Source organism: Podarcis raffonei, chromosome 5 (assembly GCF_027172205.1).
Source record: "Podarcis raffonei isolate rPodRaf1 chromosome 5, rPodRaf1.pri, whole genome shotgun sequence".
Classification (NCBI taxonomy): Eukaryota; Metazoa; Chordata; class Lepidosauria; order Squamata; family Lacertidae; genus Podarcis; species Podarcis raffonei.
In genome coordinates, this window is record NC_070606.1 from 50,387,687 (window position 1) to 50,412,972 (window position 25,286).

Here is a 25,286-nt window from a genome sequence, read left to right on the forward strand (position 1 = left end):
GTCTGGGCATGATCACTACGTGTCCATGACTTGTTTGTTGTTTTGGGGGAAGCAAACTTTCTCTCTCGCTTCCTTAAAAAAACCAAAACAAAACAAAAAACACCTGGCTTCCCTCCTGCCCTATACGAACGGGGCGAAAGCGGCCGCCAGAAGGCCGGGCATGTGCAAAAGCGGCAGCAGCAGTAGCGCGGCGGCCGCTCGAGGGCTCTGCCCGAGCGCACGCGGCCAGCCTCTCCGCCCCTCTCGGCGCTCGCAGGTGAAAGCGGCGCCTGCCTGACGCGCTCGGGCGGCGTTTCCGGGTGCCGAGCCAGACGCTCTCGGGCGGCCCGGCAGCATGAGCGGCTCCGAGGCGGCGAGGCAGCTGGAGCTGCTCGGCGGCCTCAAAGAGCAAGGTAAGCCGTGTAGGACGAGGGCGAGGACCGGGGGGCCCATTGCACCGGCCGGCCGCTCCTCCTGCAGCGCCTGGGCGCGAAGCCGCAAGAGGCTTGGGGAGCGGCTGGCGCGCCGCTGCCAAAACAAAAAGCACCCGGGCGACCTGAGCGGCGCTTTGGCCGCCCGCCTAGCGAGGACCCCCTCTGTGGGCGGAAGGTCGCGCAGCGCCGCCCTGGACCAGGGACGCCCCGCCGCCCAGTGTCAAAGGCAGCAGCCAGACGGCGAGACGCAGGGTGGCGGGGGCGGGGGGAGAGGACGCCGCCCGCGCGCGCTCCTCGCTCGTGAGCTCCGGCAACCGAATCCGCCCCGCATTGGAGCTGGTAGGGAAATGGGTCCCCCTCCGCGGGGAAGCGCTTGCTAATAGGGCTGGCGTCTCTGAACCCCGAGGCCTGGAGGCAGCTCTTCCACCCGCTCCACCCCCCCCCCCACCCCAACCGGATTCGGAAGATTTCCCGTTTGCCTCCTTGTTTCTCCCTGCAGGAAAATGTTGGCAATCCCCTCTCCTCGGTTGCCGGGTAAATCGGGCGGGTTTGATTATTTAATCGGCTTGCGCCACCTCCTCCCATCGGCTGCAAAGGCTTATTGTTTTCTTATCCACCTGGCGCTGCAAGAGGAAAAGACGATTTGTGGGTTTGGGCGCAAGGGGTGATGAAATCCGTGGCACGTGCCTGGCTTTGTACGTCCCCTCCCCCTTACGAAAGAACCTTATTCCCCAAAGAGAAACAATCCCTTTTTCCCAGTTGGAAGGGTTCCAAGAAAACAACGTTCGCCTGGTGTTTTTACGTTCCCCGCAGCAAAGCGCAAAATGATTCAGACTAGGGAGTCTCCCCACTAATTGAGCAGAGAGCTGATGCTCATCTAGGAAGGCAACTTTTAAATACATGCCTGCTGCTGGTTAAAATTTAACTAAAGGAAGCATGGAGTAGTGGTTATAGTACTAGGCTAGGATTAGGGAACCCCAAATTTCTAAATCCCCATTCAGTGATGAAACTCATGGGGTGGCTAACTGCCAGCTAATGCTCTCGCTGCATGAGCTACCTCACAGGGTTGTTGTGAGAATAAAAGAAGGGAACTGTACATGGGCATAGCCAGGATTTTTGTGGGGGGGGAGGCCTTTTTTTTAGTGGGGCCAGAACCTCAGTTTGCTGTGCATTTTTATTGATTTAGGGAAGCAGCTGCCCTTCCCTGCCCCCCTTGGCTATTCCCATGGAACTATATGAGGTCCTTGGAGAAAGGGGAAGGTTTAAAATATATATCATCTAGTAGAATTGGGTGGTGGTCAGCTTGCATCCCTGCTTCTTCCATCTATTCTTCCATTGCCTATTCAGGCAGTGTCAGCTCTAGTTTTCAGGTTGTTTTAAACTTCAAGCCATGTTACCAGCCTCCTGTCAGTTCTGTGCATGCTGATGGTACACCCTGGGCAGCTTGTGGCATCTGAAGGTTTTTGTTGTTGGCATCTGGCCTCATAGGGAGTCAGACTGTTGGCCCATCTAATTCAGTATTGACTACTGTGGTTGACAGCAGCTCTCCAAGGTTGCAGACATTCAAAATCACACAATATTATATTTTGTGGAGATCAGGGTCTTGCCTGCGGTCACGTTTCCTACTGCCCTCCCCCTTCTGCTGTCCATGCATTTGGGGAAAGTTTGAAAAGGGAAGCCATGCATGTCTACAGAATGGTCATTCAGAACATAGTTGCAAATCATGAGGCGGAAGAGCAGGCTTGCATTTTCAGGCATTCCCCAGTGTACGGATATCACAAGGCGAGGCTCGCAGGGCATATGTGGGTGCCTGCTCTCCCACTCAATGCAGTGATAATAGAATGTGTGAACAGAGTTACTGTTCTAGGCCAAATTGACGTCATAGGTTTGAAATACAGTGGTACCTCTGGTTACGAACTTAATTTGTTCCAGAGGTCCGTTCTTAACCTGAAACTGTTCTTAACCTGAGGTACCACTTTAGCGAATAGGGCCTCCTGCTGGCGCCCCTGCACGTCTGTTCTCATCCTGAGGTAAAGTTCTTAACCCGAGGTACTACTTCTGGGTTAGCGGAATCTGTAACCCAAAGTGTTTGTAACCCGAGGTACCACTGTACTATGATACCACTTTGAACAGTCATGATTTCCCGCAACAAGTTATGGGAGCTACAGTTTGTTAAGGAGAGCCCTCTTCCCCTCATGGAACAACCATTCTCAGAATTCCATGGGAAGAGGGATTGTTAAACCACTCTGGAATTGTAGTTCTGGGAGGGCAGGAGGAGCCTGCTAACAACAGCTCTCAGAATCCTTTGAGGGAAGTCATGAATGTTTAAGGTGGTATCATAATGTGTCAAGTGAATAGTGTGAATGTGGTCCTAAGGTACAGTGGTACCTCTGGTTACGAACTTAATTCGTTCTGGAGGGCTATTCTTAACCTGAAACCATTATTAATCTGAGGTACCACTTTAGCTAATGGGGCCTCCTGCTGCCGCCGTGCTGCCACTGCACGATTTCTGTTCTTATCCTGGGGCAAAGTTCTTAACCTGAGGTACTACTTCCAGGTTAGCAGAGTCTGTAACCCGAAGTGTTTGTAACCCGAGGTACCACTGTATAGGGAGTGGCAGGAAAACATTATCAAACACTTGCTGTATTACAGTATTTTACACTTACCAGAGAATCTCAGTGGAGGAAATCATAACCAGGATAGAATGTGGAAAACCTACCCTCCCTTTAAACTTTGGAGTCATCCAATGTCCCCTCAGCTCCAGTCATTATCACATATTTCTACATGTTCACACATCAGCTGCCCACATTTACTGCTGACATGCATCCCCTGAATGTTGGTTTTTCCATTTTTATTTTTTTTAAAGACAGTTGTGAATATAGAAGTAGCCAAGTATCTAGCCTTCTTTTGTGTGCTGGATACTTCTGACTGTTGACTGGATACTTCTGACTATTAGAGTTTAGTTCCCAGGTCCTTTTGATTTCAGGGAGATGGAGGATGCGAGTCATAAATTCACAGAGAATAAATTAATGGTTGATAGAACATAAACCACAGGCTATTTGTCTCAATGACTATTTGGAACGTTCATGTTCAGATACAGTATGTCACTGGCATACCATGAATGAGCAGCACGTTGGTGGTAAATAAATCAGGAAACCTTGACTTTATATTGCGTATGAACCATGGTTTATTGCTTCCTATCGATACCCTAAACTGTGGTTTGCTGCAGGCTTATGGAAGTTTGTGTTTTAGGGAGCAACATACCACAATCTGTGATTTTGACATAATTATGAACACAAAGCTTCCTGATTTGTGCACACTACTTTTACTAGGAGGAGCAAAGTGAGAGCACTTGAGCAGTTAGTGTCAGCATGCTGCCTGTTTAGGCAAATCAAAGCCTGACTGCTGATTTGGGAATACCTAAATGGCATGGACACTAGTAGCTGCCTTTGCTAGCATTATAGGACAGTGTAGGCCAAGCCTACCCAGGTGTTTAGAAAGTTGATGCTGTTTTAGTATTATAACTTTTGTATGCTTTTAAGTGTGGTTATATTTTTGTTTTGCTTTATCTTTTTGTAAACCATTTGACTTTTTTGTTTTGTTTTTTACAATAAAGCAGTGTATACATGTATGTAAGTAAGTAAATAAATAAATAAATAAGATTAGCCCTTGTTGTTGTTTTTTTAAATATATTTATTGAGTTTTTCCACCTTTTTACATTAAAAAATCCAAAAGGAAAAAACAAAAAAGTTAAAAACACATAAAGTTTACAATCCTTATTTTCAATAACATATTTCCCTGACTTCCCCACACCTCCACTTCTTATATTCCAATTCAAATTGTTAATTCAACAAGTTCTTGTCCCCAATTTTTGACCTTTTTATATTTAATTTATTTTAAAAAAACCAATTTTAACTTATAAACATCAGTATTTAAACATCAGTGCTCATTCTTAAAACTTTTTTCTAAAGTCGACCCAAATTCCCTTCCACGAATTCCCCAATTTTCATACTAATAACAAAACAAAATAAAAAAACCAGATTATTATTCTGCACCCTTTGGATTCCCAAACCCCACCCCACCCTTTCCCGGTTTCAATCCCCAACAAATGTCCATCAGTCTTAGTCTACTATCAGCCTGGAGACCTCACGTCCGAGGCTCTTAATTCTCTCTCAATTCCTCTCTGCCGGTTTTTTTTGGTAGTCCTTAATATTAAACACCAGATCTCGGAGAAGCTCTGTCCCGATAGGGTCCATATTTCTTCCAGCCAGACCTCCATACTTAAAAGTGGAGCCTGAATCTTGTTTCTTACTCCTTTTAAATGCAAATGTCCCAAAAGCTCCAACTTTCACCTTAATCAAATTTGTAATCCATAGGTCTTCAGATCTCCACATAAGGAGATCTCTCCATTCTTCAATCTTCAATTCAAAACAGATTTTCATCATCCAGTACTTATTTTCCTTTGTAGCCATCATGTCAGGCCTCTGGCTCTCCTTCGTCATCTGCAACATTACATCTCCTCCTTCCTTTTCCTCAGAAACAACATATATCTCTTTCTCCACACTCTCAAATCTTTCAAGTTTCTCTTCTTGTCCAGCTGCATGGACTTCATGAGTCAAGTCCTTATCAAATTCAATGGATTTGTTTACTGTTAAGTCCAGAGTTGCAACATTTGTAGCCAAAACATCAATTTGGCCTTGTAACTTTCCCAAGAGAAGAAACACTCTGTCCAATTTAGCTTGAATTTTTCCTCCTTCAGCCATTCTTGTAATGTCCCAAAATCCCCTCTAGAGGGATTTTGGTTACTTTATCTTCCTTCCAGTTCAAATCCAAAAATCAAGTTAGTTTGTATCAGTTCTTCCTTGTTTTCAACAAAATATAACCAAATTGTAGCAAATATATCCAGCAGAGATAGCAGAAACAAAGTTCTCTTTTTCCTTCTTGACAGCTAATTTGACAGCTGTCAAACTCTTCTATATCTCCTCAACAGGCTCTCTCGCGGATCACTCCCGGGTCCGGGGGGGGTGGCACTTCAGCTCTCAAAATTAGCTCTTATCCTCCAGTGAAATTACTTATACTGCCAAATCGTGAAATTAATGTCTTTTACCCAATAAAGAAGAAGAAATTCTCTCGACCTTAGTTAGCTAGTCCTTGCTTTAGATTATTTATAAGACGGGGAGACGGGCTTCCTGTTTGCGCCTTCCCCGATCGTGCCTAATTCAAAAAAAAAATTTTCTTTACAAATCCAATTTCCGTATTACTCACGGGTTGTTACTTTTAGAGTCCAATTGTTCACAAGAAGAAGTCAGCGCTCTCCGACAATGGCATGTGGCTTCACTCCGCAGGAGAAGCAGTCGACTCTCAGCACCGCGCCGCTCACCCCGTCCCCCGTTCCGAAGCCTTTAAAAAGGCTCCTTCGTGGGTTGGGGGGGCCCAAGTTCACAGGCTTCAGCGCCTGTGATTTCTGAGGGTCCCCGCGTCACCGCAGCGGCAAGACCTGGATCCTGCGGAGCCGATTCCCTCCGGAGCTCGGAGGGAATCCGCCATTAGCCGATGGCGCTAACCTGGAAGCTCAAGATTAGCCCTTGTTTCCCCCCATAAAGAAATGTCTTGTTTCTGGTGGGCCTCCTAGTACTTATTTGGTTGCTGGGATTCTTACAAAGAATGTTGGACTAGTTAAACCTGAATCTAACTGTGCGTGGCAACTTATTGTGTAAATAGCAGTATATTCTTTGGATCAGTTAACCCAGATTACTTTGTGCATGCCCCAGCAGATCCTGTATAGGCACTTAATGCTTTATAAATTTAAAACACAGATGAATGAGACCTTGTGGCTTCTAGGCCTCACAAGGCTGAAGCTACCTCACTCTTTTTTTAAAAAAACAAAGACCTAAGAGGCTATTTGTACTCTAGCCACAGACTCCTAGGCATGTCTTCTCAGAAGTCAACCCCATTGAATTCAAGGGGATTTAACGCGGGTGGCGCTGTGGTCTAAACCACAGAGCCTTTTGTTGTTGTTTAGTCGTTTAGTCGTGTCCGACTAGGGCTTGCCAATCAGAAAGTCGGCGGTTCAAATCCCTGTGACGGGGTGATCTCCCGTTGCTCGGTCCCTGCTCCTGCCAACCTAGCAGTTTGAAAGCATGTCAAAGTGCAAGTAGATAAATAGGTACCACTCCGGCAGGAAGGTAAATGGCGTTTCTGTGTGCTGCTGTGGTTCGCCAGAAGCGGCTTAGTCATGCTGGCCACATGACCCGGAAGCTGTACGCCAGCTCCTTCGGCCAATAAAGCGAGATGAGCGTCGCATCCCCGGAGTCGTCTGCGACTGGACCTAATAGTCAGGGGTCCCTGTACCTTTTTAATTCTAAGAATCTGCATAGGCTTGCAGCCTGAGTCCGTGAAGTCTAGCACTTCTGTTAGCCTTTTATACTTCCAGAACTTCTGACTTTTCGCCTCACACTAAGGTTACCTTTATAAATACTTTAGAAAGTGCATCAATAATTAATAGATGTTCTGAATGTGTTGCAGACGAGACATTGTCAGAAGGAACAGTTTAAAGCTGGGCAGAAGACATGGTACAGGAATCATCTTGGGCTCCGTGACAACTGGTTAATCTTTCATGGAAAATGTCTCCACATAATTTGCTAAGCAGCAGGTTAAAGTCTGACTCACTTTTTTATATAAAAGCAGATCACAGAGTGATACCCAGTTGTGTGTCGTGATCAGAGTAGACCCACAGAAATCAATTGACAAGTCCAAGTCGGGCATCACTCATTGGGTTCAAAGTGCCTCTATAGTGCTAGAATTACGCATGCCTGGCAAAGACTTTTCTATTCTTTAAACATCTTTTTAAAACGTAATCTCAATATTATTTAATTTAGGCTCTTCTAAACTGATAGGGATTACCTGGTTTTAGGTTGTGTCTGGGTGTTTTTGCTCTTTTTGTATGATTAAATCATTTGATATTTTCCCCTTGACTTGAATATTGGCTGAATTGTTTGTATTTTTTATGGTTTTACTTCTGGTTTTAGATATTAGCGTTGTATGTTGCCCAGAGAACTCTTGTATGAGATAACAAATAAATATAATAACTAAATAAATAGATACCTGCAATTTCTATGCAAGATTGCTTTTAAATGCTGCTTTTATTTGTTATTAGTTTTAGTGTTTCTGTAATTTTGTTGTTGATGTAAAGCTCTCCTGGGAACATTTTAAAGGGCAGCTTATAAATGTTATAATAAATAAGCACATGACTTGCAGCTGGACGTGTGAACTGAACCTGCTAAAAAGCATTTTGTTTGTGGTAACAATATCAAAGTTATATGTATACTGTCATAACTGTGACTGTGTGTGTGATGTTGTGTGAACCATCCTACAGCTATGCACACCTTGTGGGGAAAATTAGAAATCAGTAATTAAAATTAAGTTGAGGCTATAAAGTCAAAACACCATTGGTGTTGCAGTTACTGAAGATCTAACTTCACTCATGATGTGATTATACCAGCTAGTTTGATTGTGAGAGAACATGAGTTCAGTAATGCAAAATTTCTAAATAAAGGGTATATTCTGCATGAGTAACAAAATGACTGGATATATAGCATCCTAAATGTCTTTTAATTGCTCAGATAATGTCTGTGATGATTCTATGATACTACCTGAACACTCTTTTAAAGTTCTGTATAAATGCTATGTGTTATTCCAGTAAGCAAAGTGATCTTTATTATAGACTTGCAACATGATGTTTGCAGCTGTAAAATTTATGGATGTGTGAAAGTTAATGAGATTTCTATGAAGAGCACCACCGAGATAACTTTTCATGTATCTTGCTTTTGTAGCTATTGGTGAATATGAAGATCTAAGAGCAGAAAATAAGAAAACAAAAGAAGAGGTTTGTACTTGTTTTCATGTGATATAAAATATTGTCTAACTATTGATTTTGATGGACCTTGGCACAATTGGCATTTCCCCTTACAAATATTTTATCCATATGAGGAAGTATTTGCAGCAACTTCCATAACCATAGTAGTACTTTGGTACCACTGTGGTGGTGGAAATTACTGGTATATATATCTGTGTATCACCAATTTGCTTAGTAATTTTGTCCTTTATTTACTTATTTGATTTATACCTGCCTTCCACAAAAGGAGGCCAGAGCAGCAGCACTAAAACAGTACTATTTAAAAAGTTCTAAAAACAGTTTAAAAATACTATTTTAAAGCATTCACATTCTCTCAGTCAATTATTTCCTTTTGCCAGATTCAATGTTGTTCAGCCATCAAATACCTGGCTAAACAGGAATGCTTTTAAATTCCTCTTAAAAGTCAGTAATGAGGGAGACAGATGTACCTCTTCAGGGAGCCACCACTTAGAAGGCCCTGTCATGAGCCAGTGCCAACCAGCAGCTCCCAGCAGTGGCACAGTGTATAGTCATACTGTATATGTATGTCCCAGTGGATAACAAGGCCATAAACGTCTACTTAGAAGTAAGCCCCATTAAGTTCAGTGGGACTTTCTCCCAGGTAAGTGTATCTTGGATTGCAGCGATAGACTGATAAAAATGAGAACTGCCAAACTTGATATGTTGATATAAGAGAATTCTTGTTGTAGTTAGCTATAGTTGACATTGCCCGTATTTAGTTCAGATAAGAAAATTTCTCATGCAAGTTTTCAGCAGAAACCAGTAACAAAACTACTTCCTTATTTACACAGTAATTTCAGACTGTCACCACCACCACAATGTGCCTCTTAGATAATGATTCCTATCCTAATCCTGGCTTGGATGCAGTTTGCAAGCCGGAGCACACACTGCAATCATTTTCTTCTCCTGCCTGTTAGAGGTGCAAAGCAAAAACAAATATCAGGTTTCTTGCAAACCCCTCCCTACCCTCACACACAAAGAAATGGATAGAAACCTAGTGCTCATGGTGGTTACTACAGCAAGTGAAACAGTGAATTATGTGGAATGACTCCCATCACCATTCCTCCCCTCCATCTGAACCCAGTGCCCTGGTCTAATTTAGTGGGAAGGTCTTTACCTCATTGGGAGAACATCTCCTTTGTATGCAGAAGATCCCCAGCATCTACAGGTAGGCTAGGAAAGACTCCAATCTTGAAATGTTGCAGAGCAACCTTCAGTCAATGTAGACAGTACTGAACTGGATGGGCCATTAATCTGAATGAGTATAAGGCAGCCTCCAACATTCCATTCCTAAAAGATGGTCTAAAGTTGCCTGTGGATTGGATGACTGTGAATAAATAGAAGCTTAATTTGGACAGGATGAAGAAATAGCTCATGGTGAGTGGTCCCACCGCTTGGGGAGTGATGGAAATGCCCGTCCTAAATAGGATCACACTCACCCAGAAGGGGCAGCTTGGCAGCTTGGGAGTGCTCCTGGTAGATGTCCATGCCAAGACAATGTCCACAATCACGTTTTATCATATTCTCTTGATGTGTGAACCACATCCCTTCTTAGACGAGAGGAATTTGGCCACTGGTTGCGCATCCCTGGTTTGTAGTCTAAATGTGAAGTGCTATTTCTTTTAAGCTGTGGTCCTATACCCACTTTACTGGTAATGAGCTTTGCTGAGCTTAATGGGACTTAAGTGAGTAGACATGTCAAGGATGGCACTGGTTTAGGTCTGGCACCCTTGAGGAAGCATCTTCTCCCATACGTACTCTATTGCCTTTCGAGATCCAGTACTTGATGGGCCATCAGAATATTAACACCCATAAAGCAAGTTTCCCCTGTGGTCTCCCAGAGTTGTGACAGCTGAGGAAAGAATTTGAGAGCTCGTCTTTTTTAGATCAGTTTAAATAGTTTTCTTTCTTTTTAAACAGGCTTTAAGTTAATGTGACTTGATACTATTGAGGCTTTTATTGCTGCTGTTGGGTTTTTCCATTTACTGTTTTTGTGATTGCCTTTATTGTGTTATGAAACTTGTACTGAAAGGTGGGCAATTAATCTTCTAAATGAATAATTGTTTGACCAACAATGCCAGTAGGTGGATCTTGCTGTGCTCCCTCTTGCCTTTACTGATGCATCGTGGTTGGGGCTTTCCAGGGTTGTGGGTTTTGTCATCGCAGCTTCCTAATTCATAATAATTCTGTTTCCTGTACTCTGTTTACATGCCATGATAAGCCATAAACCTTGGCTTACCACCAACAAGCACTTTGCTCAAACACACTGTTGAATTGTTCCTGTGTCACTCTACCCTTCATGGAGCTGGGAGCAACAAACCACAAGCCTTGGTTTACTGCAGGGTTTGAAGGGCTGTCAGGAGACATTCTTCTCTTTGAAGGAGGCCATCATCTGAAGGGTCATCCAGTCCTGGTCCAGTTTAAGATAAGCTCTACAAGAAAGGAGAGGGCCTTGAAGTTGTCCATTATCAGTTGGCACCTGGACAGAATGCACTATATTTCTGTTTGAATTACAAATTTGCACCTGTAAATATAAATTAGCACATTCAAAGGCCTTTTGTGTGATGAATTTTTTTGGCAGTAAGGAGCTACCCTAGACTAGTGTACTAATTCCATCGGTAATGTCGCAGATAAAACTATGAGAGGAGGCTACAGTGTTGTGTAGTCCTCTCCCCACTTTCCAGCTCAAAACAACTTCTTGTAGACTGCAGTACACCCCTACATCATCAAGACTAACGATCGTCAACACTAACCAGAATTGCTATCTGAATCAGATTTTGAAATTGATGCAGATTTGCACTCTCTAGCTGAGACGGAACCTGACAAGGGAACGTTGGAGGAAATTCATGTTGCAGGGCTTGGGAAGTGAATGGACATGATTGTGACTAGCTCCTGATCTTTTAACAATGAAACAGTGGCATTAACAAGAAAACAGTGGCATTAACATCTGCACTGAGACAAATTTTAAGAGAGTCAGAATAATAAGTCATTGGTTATCTCTAATCCATATTTCTGAACTTTTTTTTTTTTTTTTTTGACATTGCATGTTTTTGTTCATGGAAACAACCAGTTTCTGTTGCTATAAAGCTATACATTTGCACTGGTTCCTTTTCTTTATTTCCACTCACAGTCTTCTTCCCATAAAGTAAATACAACATACTATTGATTTACAGCAAAACTATCCGTATATTCAAGCCTCTGAGTCTGATCAATGTGAACCACTGACATGAATATTTCGTCTTCTCTTCCATACCCTAAGAGGGTTTATCTTTTTGTGGATGTTTTCGTGTGTTAAGATTAGAGAAAAGAATACTACTTTGGAGGCAGGGGCAGCTGGCACCTCCAGAACTGCTGTCCTTGACCATTCATTAGCATTCTAAGACATAAAGGGTTTCTTTTTTAATATATTAAAAAACATGTTAGGCAACCCCATTGTTGTGGCAGGCATATCTGGTTTTTCAATGAGACATTTTAATTCTACAGTTGCTTATCATTTTGCTTTATTTCAATGAATGGATATGCAGGCTGCAGTCCTGAAATTTCAGTAGAATTTGGATTTTGCTAGGTTGAAATAACAGCTAACGTTTCTATGACAGTTACCTTTCTATAACAATGCCTTGAAAAGCTGCAGAGCACAAATTAGATGTGATATGGAAGATCTGTGATTTTCCAGGTTGTCTTTCACTGGCCTGCCAGTAAGAACTACAAGGCTTGTGGGTGCTAGGGGCAGGGCCTTTTCAGTAGTGGCCCCACACTTTTGGAACTCCCCACCCAAGGAAATTTGTATGGCTTCATCATTGCTTGTTGTTATTCCCTTAAAAGTGCATAGTTGATGGCATGTGTCAAAAGAATGGCTACTGATGTCTATTAACTGATTTTTAGTTTAATTAGTGTGTGTGTTTAAAATTGTAAGCCTCCCAGGTGATCTGTTTAACGGAGAAGGGGAGGAACTTCAGAAAGTCGTTTGCCAAACTGCTCTCTGAAGTACCTGCCCCTTCCATTAAACACAGCTGCAGTGAGGTTTAATGGAAGGGGAGGAGGTGCTTCAAATAACCGTTTGACAAACTTCTCTGTGAAGCCCCTCCCTTTCCTTTCCTTTGGAAGGGATAGGGAGGTTTGTGAGAGCTGTGAGGGGGTGAATGTTGTGTAAAGGGAGGAGGGGTTGGCCAGGTGATGGGAAAGGGCACTGGCAAAGGAGATGGTGAGTTGGCAGAGTTGGTGAGCAGAGCAAGCAGGGTCAGGAATCCTTTGTTAATAAACAAACAAATAAAGGTAAAAGGAGATATGAGCATGGTTCAATCAAACTTGGAAGTTGCATTGTGGAGAGAGGATAGACATTTCTCCACACTAGTATTCCAATCAGCTTCTGCCCCTGCGCGCACACCAAACAAAAGCTGCTGTTTTTCTGGTGCATTTCCCCCCTGTAAGGCAAATACGGTAAGTAGTTTGATTTATATTGTGGAAACTTGCACGTGGCAACGTGTTTTACCTGCAGAATGGCCTTGATCCAGTTCAGCCCCCTCCCCCTATAGCTGCTTATAACTTAAAAGAAACAAGAGAGCCTGATCACAGATCTCCTGCATCACATCTTGCTTGACTTTTAACCCTTAGCATCTCCTGTATGTGCGCATATCATATATGTGTAGGGGAAGCAGATCATGTTGCTGGTCCTGCCCTGTCCTCTGTGCATTTGTCAGAAGGTGAGCATGGGACTTCTGACACATGTAGAAGTCAGGAGTAGGGCCAGTAGGCTGGTCCCCTTCCTCTTTTACTTGATCAGTATATATGCACATAGAAGGTGAGGATAGGTCTCTACTGCCTGATTTGTTTACCCATTCAAGGGATTAGTTGAACTTTGAAAGAAAAGGTGAGATACCCTAGGACAATTAGTCATTCTTGAATAGCTTATGACTGACTGAATAGATGTCATTCAAATGAAAGCAGGGCCATGGCACGCTAAGGTGGGTGTAATACTTTGTGATTACAAGTAACCAGAGATGGGTGTAGAGGGAGGAAGACTGAATCACCCAAGAATTTGTCTCTGTGGGCAAGGAAGGCTTGTAACAGCGATTCTTAACCATCCAAGTTTGATGAGTGTGAGCATCTGTGATTGTAGAAACAAGCCCTAGAGCAGTGGAAGAATATGCTTTTTAAGGCCTGTACAAGAATCCCCTTGGCGTGCTTTGTGGCCCTGAATCAGGGCTACACATCCCACCCTGGATTCTTCTGCACAACAGTTGAGCGGGTGTGCATTAAAAACTTTTTGAAAAGGTTTGGATGCACATCACCATGCAGGATCAGGTCCTCTTGCTTAACTAAGCAGGAGCATCCGATCCTGCATGGCGCTGGCTGATCCTCCTTCACGAGTGATTTCCCTGCACATAAAGGAAGCTGCTCAAGAAAAAGTGACCAGCACCATGCAGGATCAGATCCTTCCACTTGACATTTGTTAGGAGGGAGGATCCAACCGGCTTAGTGCTTCTTCATAAGTGGCTTTCCTTACTCCACTTACACTAGCTGTGGGAAAGGAATTTCCTCTGAGAAAAGAGCTGTTGAAGCTGTAATATTAAGGTGGAACGTTAAGTTGGGAAATATCAAGGTAGTCTGAGCTGCTAATAACATCTTTAGTGGAAACCTGTCCATTTTAACTTGCATGTCCTCTCCGCAATTGATGGTGCAGCTTATGAATCTTGTCATTTGAACCTTGACGCTTTTTGTACTGGAGTTTAAAAACCAAAAGCAGCAATTGGCTCCAAATTACCATTTGTCTTTCTTTAAAATTTAGTTTTAAGTTAAATCTGCTCTTTTAGCTTTACCCTAATTCCTGATCGTTGTTTTGCTTTCTGTTGATTGTGGAAGATGATTTAATTATTTAAATTCTGAAAATGCCATTGTATCCTCCGGCAGTGTGACAAAATCAAGCAGCAGAGAGATGAAGCAGTCAAGCAGTTGGAAGAGATTCAGAAAAGTAAGTAGTGTTTTCCAAAGGAATAAGGGTTCTTTGCTAACAGATTTATGTCGTGTTGTGACTCAAATCTAACTTTTGGAAATCTGTACAGTAATTCAGTTACTCTGGGGTTTTATCCTCACAGGTTTTTAAAAATTATTTTTTCATTTTCAGATTTAGCAAGGAAAGAATTAAGAAAAAGATAAAAGATAAATAGAAATTTAAAAAGAGAGTGAAGATTAGTAATAATAATGTACAAAAATACTACTACTAACAGTAGTCCAATTAAACAGAGTAAAATACATTACACAGAATGATTATTAAAATCAGACATTCTGTCAGATAAGAGTTTGCTCCCCTGAGGAATTCAGCTTACCATCCCTGCAAACTTTTCTCCTTACTTGTCCCCTAATAAAAAGTTAATCAGGTACCCAGTCGATCTCTCAACTGGGAGATTTAAATCTTTGAACAAGGCTGCTCTTAAGTCCTTGTGGATTGGGCAAACCAGTAAGTAGTGTGGTACTGACTAGGTGTAATATGCTTGGCCCAGGAGTGCCAACGTAAAATACATTTTGGGAGGGGGGGAGGTGGTAAGCCCTGCTGCACATAATTGATCACATGACACAGTGCACGCACACTATTTGAATGGCAATGCCCATCAAACGGAGGGGGGGCGGCCCCTCAAATATTTTACTGAGCGGGCCGAAGTGACCTTGGCTCCTAGGAGTTGGCTCCTATGGCTTGGCCCCACAAAGGAACGGGTAACTTGGAGGAGGTGATCTTTGTTTTTGGTTTGCATTATCATCTCTGCTTCTTTAAGGTCATGCTCAGGAATGGGCAATGCTAATATTCTCATTGCCTTGGGCTGGGTTTTAGTGAGGGGTAGCAGCAGTGGGATAGACTTGCTCACTTCTGCCTTCTCTGAAGCCTATTGTAAGACCCCTTTGTGTCCCACAATTCCTTTGGCACATACAGAGACCTCGAGAAAGGGGGTCACTTTCTCCCCACTTTGCATCATATTCTTTCCCTCCTCAAAATACTACATTAAATAGTCCTAATAGTCCTCTTGTGGGATTTCCATTTCCCTATTGTAGCTGGTAAAATTTTCCAGATGTTGAACCGCCACAAAAATGTGTAGGAATGAAAGCAAAAGCTGAGACAGGTTGAGAGGCAGTTTTATGGCAGTTCCTTGAAATTATCCTTTCTATCTACCCACAAAAAATGCGGAAGATAAAGCTTGACAAGGATGACCTTTTCTGACACATTAGGCACAAAGTTTTTCCTAGCAGGGATTCTGCCAACCCTCCCCTGCTTAAATGCCTCATGAGAAGCATAAGTTGATGGAACTGCAGTTATGAGAAAGATTTTATTGTATAAGTTTTAAAGGTAATTGTAGAGCTTTGAAAGCATCATTTACTTCGTTCTAAATAAATAGGAAGCAAGCTGCATATTGTTTTTTTAAAAAAGTTATCGTAGGGCACAAATGCTGTTAAAAGTAGGCAGACATTCAAGTGGTATAGTTCTCCCTGTCACAAAGATGCAGCGACGAGGAATTTCTGCCTGTTTTGCAGACTTTTGAAAACAATAAACACTGTTTTTGTGATGTAGTGCCAAAAGCATATGTCAATATGCTTTCTAGGCACTTGCAACCTCATAGAAAACCTACATTTCAGTTCTGACATGGTGAAAGCATCACCAGTTCCATTTACATTTTCTGGTCAAAGAATCACTTCTGTTTACTGTCTTATTGCAATCTTCCTTCCTTCCTTCCTTCCTTCCTTCCTTCCTTCCTTCCTCTTTCTTTCTTTCTTTCTTTCTTTCTTTCTTTCTTTTTCTTTCCTTTCTTATCTGTACAGGGGAATGAAATATTCCTTTAAATACTTCCATTTGGATAGCATTACGTGGGTTGAAAAGTGATAGGAGTATTTGTTCTCCAAAAGACTTATTCTTTTATAAGTAAAATTGCTTGAAACGAATACACTAAATGCCAGCTTTTGCCTCCTTACTTTCAACATTTGTCAACTGCTGAAGTATTATTATTTTTTAATTTTTGGAATACCCAGAATGCTAGCCAGGGGCTGATAGACAGAGAACATCTTCCTTAGTTCAAAGAATTGCAAGGAAAATAATTCTCTGCCCTTGCCTTCTTTTATTTACATTTCACGTTTATTCATGTGTGCTTTTGCTATTCTTGCCCACATATGGAGGGTTCTAATTGGAACTGGCTGTGACGGCTGTGTGGAACTCTTCCTTTGAATATCTCTGTGGTGGGAAATGGGGTGGGGACCCAAATTCAATATATTGGAGAAGGCTTGTTTGCTTTACTGTCTAAGGCTCAGGCTGCTGACTTCTTTATGAAGGATCAAGCACATCTACATAACCAAATTTAAAGTGGGTATGATGATGTCTCCCACTGGCGCAAGGAATAAATATGCTAACAACTCTCCCCACCCCTCACCCCCTCCACCAAATATCCAGTTTTCCCTCTTGTGTGATAATGGTTCTATTGATGCCATGTGGTGTCTGGAGGTAACAAAGCACAGCTAATGGGAGTGGAAAGCCCTCCCGTGAATAGCTTCTCAAGAGAGGAGATGACAACAGTATTGCAGCCTGTTCTGTTAGGTCACCATAGTGTGTTTTGTTGCAGTATTAGGCATTAGCAATAGAGGGTTAAAAGAAAGAACCTGCACCTCATACATAGATGACAAAGAAATTTACACGGCTGGGGTTTGCGTCGGTTCATAAATGCAGTAGAAAAACCTCCAGTGAAATAGTCCTAAACTTTAAGCTGTTTTGAAATAATCTGGTGGAGTGGCTATATGTTGAGGGGGTAAAAGGCCTAAGAAGTCAAATTCCTGTGAAAAGAAGTGGAAGGAATAGGGCAGGCACACACAGACACCTTGTGACTTGTTAATATGTGCTAGTGATACTGGGAATTCAAGAGCCTGGCAGAAAATGTCAAGGAGTGGAGTCTTAAAATTTGAAAGTAATATTTGCTCTTGTAAAATGCCGTGGGTTTTCCTTTATCTTCCTTTTCATGTGCTTCACCCCCTCCCTTTTTTAAAAAAAGAAAGGGGGGAAAAAGACATACCTTGTAAACATAGCGATAAAATGCCAGGAATATTAGGATTTTACAGCAATAATGGAGCCCATTATTTAAACGACAATATAAAAGGCAATTATATTGATGAAGAGCTACACGGGCTTTGTGTCTGTGAATAAACTTGGCCTGCGCTCAGCTTCTATTTGTTCTCCCGGCATAAACACATATTGTGCGTGATTCCTGTTTAATGGGGCCCAGTCTGTATGCCAAGCAGCTGCATTTTAGGCCCTATAGCGTGATTTCATAGCTCTCTGAAAATTGGTTCTATTCAGCAGAAGAGATAGGAGGTGGTGGTAGGGGGGGAAGCTTCAACACACAATCATTTCTTTTCAATTGGAGCCAGAAAGGTTGATGACAACATGACCATTGTGTGATAATGATAAGACCACTAAGGATCTGTACTTCTCATCAAGGCTTTCACACAACAGCAGATACAATTTAATTCACTGCTCTGTCAGCAGTGCTGATACCATTATGCCGTCTGTCTCCACAGTTATAATCACTGTCCTCCGAGAAATGCAGTTGAAATGATCTTGAGCAGTCAAAGAAACTCTCAATTAAGGCTGCCACTTCCAATGTGTCAGATTGTGTCTTATGCACTTGGTACAATTTTCACTTCCAATCCTGTTTATTTACAATGTCGGCCAGTAATTACGCTTAACGTGTCATTTAGTGAGGGTGCCCCTGCCAAGGAGATTGTTGGGTGCTGCAGTGCCATTGAGGGGGAGTTTCTTGCAGTCAATGCCATCAGCGGCTTTTAGTCCCTGATGGGATGCGGTAGTAATGTTGATAATGCAAGTATCACGCTCATCAAGTCATAATTAGATGCCACTCAAATGTGCCACTTGTAATAACAGTGTTGATTCATGTTTTCTCGGCGACTGCAACTACTAATTAGTTAAGTGGTTTTTGGTTGGCCTGCATTTGCTGCATATTATTATTACCCCTGAAAAAATGTTGAGGTTGGAGAGGTTTTTGGCCACTTAGTGTTGCTTTATGAATTTTAATATCAGCATAATAAGAACTTCGGACAGTCTTAGGAAGGGGGGTATATGTATGGGTGTGTATATATATGTGTGTGTGTGTTCAGATACATTTTACCTTTGGAATTTAATCATAATTGCAGGTTAACTAATCTTTAAATGAACCATGAGGTCTTAAAAAAAAACCCTTTATATTTTACATGAAAAATCTAGTTAATTTTCACCTCCTACCATTAATGTAAAGTGACTCTTTTTTTTTAATGCACTACTCCTACCATTTAATGTAAAAGGAATCAGAACTTTCTTGGCTAACTTTATGAAACAACAAAGCAGCTTTTTGGACAAATGCCATGTAATCACTTTTTCTTTTCTTTTGACAGTGGATTAGACAGATGTCACAACTCGGTGACACATTAGCAATAGCTTATTTTTTCTGCTTGTTGTGATTCTTCAGGTTGGAATGTATTCTACGCTACCATACAGCCGGGTACCAAACCTGAACTACCTGGTCTGTGTATCTGCATAATACACGCTGGGTGAAATTCAGTGGCGTCTATGTATGGACAAAACGGACATCTGCTTGCACAATGGGACTTCCCTTTCCTCTTCTCCCTAGTGCAGCTCCCAGAAGCTGGGGGTGCAGAAGCCAGCTCACACAATGTTGGATTTTTCCCACATTTACAAATGTACATTTTACACACTGAATTGTACATGTAAAACCTGTTTTGTGTACACTTAGAAAATTGTAACGTCCCAGGTTGATGTGGTAGAAGACTACAAAATACCTTCTTTAGCAGGATCCAGCCTATGAGCTTTGCTTTCTTGGCTCAACATCTTTAGATTTCTAGGACATTGAAGTTGGTTTTCCATGCAGCCTGATCCTATATGTGTTTATTCAGAAGTGATTTGCACTGAGCTCAGAGGAGCTTCCTCCCAAGTAAGTGGGTGTAGGATTGTGGCCTAAGAGAGGTTGGCTGATGACCATTTGTTTTATTATTCTTGCCTTCCACTGCAGCATGTGGCAGAGATTATTTGCGGCATTTCCCCACGCTTTGCTCAACTCATTCCATTTTCTGACAGTATGTCTGCAGCGCATGCAGTGCTTACCCCTGTTCTTGGCTTATGACACGCTGCCAAATAGGTAGCCTGGGTTGACCTAATAGAAGATAAACCTCTTAAAGTACAGGGCTTCTGTGTTCTTTTGATTATTGGATCCCAGGGCTGAGTATTTCCCTTGGTGTCTCTGTGTTTCTACCTCATCTACATGGGAAACTACTGCCATGTGTTGGTTTTCTAGGCCCAGCTATAACAACACATCTAGGCTCTTGCGGTGTGTCTATGTATATCTCCTTCGGTTAAGGCTGTTTTCTTTCATCTCTCTGGTGGTACAGTGCCAGATGCTGACAGAACACGAAACATAAATAACAATTATAGCAAACAAGAGGGAGAAAGCCATTGGCTTCTTATTCATTTTCGAGCCATAGCTCACAGCACTGTTTCCCCACCACCACCAGTAAAGCCCCAAAGAGCTTGGATTCAAGTGTGAAAGAATCATAGAACTGTGCTTCTTAAATTGTGGTGCCCAGAATTGGACACACTACTCCAGGTGTGGTCTGACCAAGGCGGAATAGAGTGGGAAGAAAACACATCAACTCTAGTATCCCATAACGATACACAGTACACATAAGAAGAGCACTGCAGGATCAGAACGGTGACCCATCCTGTTCTCACAGTGGCCAACCAAATGCCCTGTGGGAAACCCGTAAGCAAGACATGAAAGCAGGACTTGTGATTCCCAGCAACAGATATTCACAACTTCATAACAATATCATTTATATGCAGTTGGGTGACTGTTCTACAACTGGAGGCTGCTTTTATTCTGAAGTTTTCTCATTTGGTTTGGAAGATGAGACAGTGAGACTTATGTATTCAAGGCAGAGATGCCAAGGTTATAGCTCTGCCCTTGGACATATACAAGGGCAATCTAATGCATGCCTACCTGGGAACAGGTCCTACTAAACGCAATGAGTTGCTTTCAACCAGTGCATGCCCCCTAAATCTGTTCTGTGGGGTTTCCCCAACCTTCCCAAGCGGACTTGGGGATGCTGCGGGACAAGGAGAGGGTGAAAGCTCCAGTACATAAACATAAACTGTTCTGCTTGCACATTTTAAAAGTCAAATACCGTATTTTTCCGTGTATAAGATGCACCCATGTAGAAGACAACCCCTATTTTTTAAACCCAAAATTAAGAAATTAAGTTGTTTAGCTTTGGGTGTGTGTGTGAGGGAGGTCACTATCGCCAATTGCTCACCTACCTTCCCGCCACTGCCGATCACTTGCCACAGCCGCTGCCACAGCCACTGCACACCTCGCCACAGCCGCCAATTGTCCACCAGCTTGCCGCCAGCAACAGCCCACCCGCCCACTTTCTACAGCCGCCAATCGCCTGCCCAATATCCTGCTTGCTGCTGCCATTAATCGCACGTCCCCCCCTCCATTCACTATCTGTGTATAAGACGACACCCAATTTTTGTCCCTTTTTTTTTTAGCAGAAAGCATCGTCTTATACACAGAAAAATACGGTACCACCCAGTGGAACTCCTTAGTAAACATGTAAATGTTTGCGATGTAAATTGGGTGACGGTGATGGCAGTTGTTTGTTTAAATATTTACACCCAACTTTCCATTTAAAAAATGCTCATGGCAGCTTGCAATAAATTTGGAAACAAAATTTCACCGAAGAGTTAAATAATTCTTAAAGGCACTTAGAAAGGTTATATTTAATGCCTCAAAATAACTCAAGCAATTTTATCAAATATGTGTAAAATATCATAGACAGTAATGGGAAGTCTGGCCAGAAATATGGGTGCTTCTGAAGAATAGTCATGTGTGACTTTCTATGCCAAAGCTTCAATCTCCAAGTAAGGCTGGAAGAGAACCAGAAGCAGCTCTCTTTCCATTGCTTTCCTGGCTTCCCAACACTGTCGCTGCCACTTATGGACGGGGTGAGGGGTGGGGAGCTCAGTGTGGTGCAGTGCTTAGTGGCAGGAGTTTTGGTTGGCTGCATAGCCGCCACACCTCACCCCCCCCCCCAGTCTCTCTTGGTAAGCAGCAGTGTTGAGATGCTGGGAGGGCAACACAGCCCCACCCACTCTGTGCCACTGGCCACTCCTAGAGAGAACCCTGCCTGAAACGTCAGCAGGCTCAATGTAAACATTACTGAGCTAGACTGGCCAATGGTCTGACTCAGTGTAAGGCAGCCTCCTATGTTATGTTCGTATGAAGGAAGAGAGTCCACCAGTGTCACCCATGAATCTTTGCATCTTGAAAACTCTGTTGCACTTTTCAGCCAGCTTTGGGGACTGGAATTAAGCCGTTTGGGACAGAGTTTAGGCTTTAGGAAATATTAAGCTTTGAAAAAATAGATAGAAAGCTAAAAATGTACTTAAAAACCTTTATTTATAGAAAATAATTGTTTTCCCCGCCCTTCCAATTCCTACTGCGGTGTAGTGGTTCGACAGGGACCCGGGAGACACGGGTTCAAATCCCAACTCGGCCATGTAGCTTGGGCCTCGTCACTGTCTCTCCGCCTAATCGACCTCACAGGGTTTTTGTGATGATAAAATTGGGGTGGGGGAGAACCATGTGTGCCAGTTTTGAGTGCTTGGAGGAAAGTTGGGATATAAATGTAATCATAACAACAGCAATTAGGATGATAGAAATTAGTTTGAAATTATTTTTGTGTTTGCTGTAATATAAGCTATAGGAAGTGGGAAGAGGTAATAAAATGTGATTGTTATAAGAATGGAAGGCATGAGTTTTGAAGGGGTGGTGATTTGGGGCAGGGAGGATGAAGGCAAGCATGCAGAAGTAGAGGTACAGTAGAAGGACTAGAAATAATACAGGGTGCACTTTGGGGAGAGGTGAAGCACTGGGAAAGAAGAGTTAATGTTTAGTAGGTTCTGTTAGGAATTTCAGACTGCAATCCAGCGCTCTCTCTCTTGGTAATAAGTCCCATTAAAATAGTGGGCCTTCCTTCCGAGGCAGTCTGATCAAATAGCCATAGGATCAGATGGGAATCCTGTTTCTCCTTGTATTCAAAACTTTGGAAATACTATGTATCATTTTTGACCTTAATGTTTAGTTCTTTTTTTAAATCATTCATAGACATCTGGTCCTTTTATAGATATGTTTTGCTTAATATGGATAAAGTGTTAGCTTTAAAGAAGTAGTTGACGTGGAAGTTGAATTAGATTTTCATAATCATAGGATGAATGATCTGAGTAAAATAAAAATCAGAGTGAGGGAAGGCTTGACTCATTAAGCACTGTGTGAATCAAATATTTTCCCCTTATGCTTTAGTTTCTCACATGGTCATTGAGGAAGTGAGCTGCATACAGAGCCACCTTGAAATTGAGAAGACATGCCGTGAAAGTGCAGAAGCTCTGGCCACTAAGGTAAGAATATATATTTTATTTTTCCTCTGTGTGGAACACCTACTCTGAGGGTTTCTGAAACAATGATTCATCTTTGGCTGGTAAGCTTAAGTCGCATAACAATGATGCTGATCCTTTGTAGTCCACTTGGAAGGCCCAAGAAGCTGTAAGGTCAGCAGAGGAGACTGAAACCACAATCCTTTACACGCTTATTTAGGAGTAAGTGCCTCTGAACAGAATGATTCCCAACCCCCCCCCCAAGTAAATACGCAAAGGATTGCTCTCTAATGTTGAGATCCTGTGTGCTGCTGCTTGGCACTGAGGCTCATGAAGAGTGAGGTTTAATATCTGAGTTAATATGCATTGTGGGCACATTCAAATGTGTAAGTTATTGTGTTAGATCCCCTGACTAAAGTGCTACTGCTTCTGTCCATTTCCTTTCCTTTCCTTTCCTTTCCTTTTAAAAATATACTGTTAAAAATTATTATTTTTTGCATAGTACTTAGGAGAGGCTGCAGTTATAAAAATAATCTAACAGTGTACGTCAATTGCCCAAAGAGGTGTAAGAAGCCGTGTCCAGACAAGCACATTCACACATATGTTTTCCTTTCACACTGCAGTACCTATAGCATTGTGCAACTGTGGCTTTTTAACCGAGACACCAGCATGTTGTGCTAAATTTCATTCTGTGTCACTACTCCCCCACCCTTTCTGCGCATGTATGTGTCTGTTCCTGCACAATTCCCCCATGAGACCAACAGGAAAGAACTGTATGCCAGTATACCACCCCAGATTTTGTCACCTGACTCCCTCAATTTTCTGGGTTTCTGGCTGCAAATGATTTGTAGTTTTTTCCCCTGGAACCAAGTAACACAGAAACAAGCACTAAATAGGTGCCATTAGTTTTCCAGTAGTGGTTTTTACATTGTGTGAAGGCTCAATTATAATATGGAAATTAACAGTTAGGGAAATGGAATAAACAGGTGTGTGGATGCAGCCAGTATGTCTTGCACCCAGGAAGGATGTGCCCAGCCCCTCACAACCTGACACCCCAGTATATATGTGCAATCAGTTCCATACTTGTCAGTGCTGAAGGATGTGCCCTTAGACAGATTCAGTGCATGACAAAATTCCTACATGGAAAGCACTCCAATGTAGAATGTGGCCTGCAACTTAATGAAAAATAGTCATATTATGATTATAGATGCTTCTGTTTTGTCGCATATACATATGCAGGGGAGTTGTCAGGGTCCAAATATGTGTGTGCAGTCATAATATGTGACAATCTTGAGTTTTATGTTATTTCTGACAAAAAAGAGCTTTATGAAACAGCCCTGTTTGCTTGAGCCAGGAAGCGCGGAGAGGATGGGAAGTTGACTGTTTACTTTTGGACATAATAAATGATTTTTTGCTTGCTTTCTTTCAAGCAATGCAATATGTGTCTTAGTATTTTATTTGCTCAATATGTGCAGTCCGCTAAAGATAGATTTGCTTGACTGGGTTTTCAAGCTTTTAAAAAAACAAAGCAAAAAAAAAAGGATAATTCATTGAATGTTTACTTTTTTATTCTGCCTCCCTTCACCACAACCTCCCACATACCATTTTATGCATCTGGGTTAACTGATAAACAAGTTTAGAAATGTCCTGAGTGTCTGCGACATGAAAGAATAATGAGCATTTCAGTGTGTGAATCAAATGGAAAAGTCAGCCAGAGTATTACATTTCAGGTGATTGTTTATGAAAGCAAACCGTGGAGCAAGCAAAAGGTGACCTGTACTGCTCTGTTGATTGCATCTAGGTTGATGAATTTACCAAGTATATAATTTTCTATATTCCATCTCATCAGAAGTACATTATTATTATTATTACAGAATGTTTTTATCTCTTCATGGATACACACACACACACACACACACACACACACACACACGGTTGTGAATAACACATCTGAGCCACTTCATAATCAGAAAATGGATTGTGGCAATTCTGAGCCAAATTTCATTAGCAATGCTGGCTAGTCTGTGTGCATTTGTGCACGCCCCCCCCCCGCTAAATCTCCTTCCCAAAGTACTTCTTCAGATGTAGCAGAAATCCCACCAGTAGGAAATCTTTTTTAATTTAGATTCATTAGCAATGTACTTTCTGGATATATTAACTTAATTGTTTGCATAATGATACTATATTAGGATTCATAATATAGTCAATCAACATATAACTAAGAAAATGAATTTATGACTGTAACTATCCTTTCTTTCCATTCTTTGCATGGAGTGACACACTCTGACAGCTAAGAGACTAGCACCTTCCTCTTTGGTTTGCTATGTCAAAGCTGACTCACTCTTCGACCAACCCTGGAAGGATTTCTCACATTTTCTGTCTAGATCTTTAGGGGAACTAGCAGTGCAGGGTGACTGGGAAGATCTCCCTCTTTCAAACATCTAGCTTGAGGATTTGTGTTTGAGGACAAGAGTGGTGGTCTCTTCTTACT

The 25,286-nt window shown here is 42.3% G+C and overlaps 1 protein-coding gene across 3 annotated transcripts in view; it reads left to right on the forward strand.

The window, feature by feature from the left end:
• Positions 1-165: 165 nt before the first annotated feature.
• The window catches only part of SHTN1 (shootin 1), a 69,945-nt gene continuing 44,824 nt past the window's right edge, over positions 166-25,286 (forward strand). The window contains exons 1-4 of one of the 3 annotated variants that reach the window (XM_053389077.1): positions 166-392; positions 8,246-8,298; positions 14,236-14,296; positions 22,725-22,819. In XM_053389077.1, coding sequence (XP_053245052.1) covers positions 335-392; positions 8,246-8,298; positions 14,236-14,296; positions 22,725-22,819 — 267 coding nt within the window. In that variant the 5' untranslated portion in view covers positions 166-334. Of the gene's footprint in view, positions 393-658; positions 753-791; positions 948-8,245; positions 8,299-14,235; positions 14,297-22,724; positions 22,820-25,286 lie in introns of those variants that run through there. The other 2 variants (XM_053389079.1, XM_053389078.1) reach the window with 2 other exon arrangements.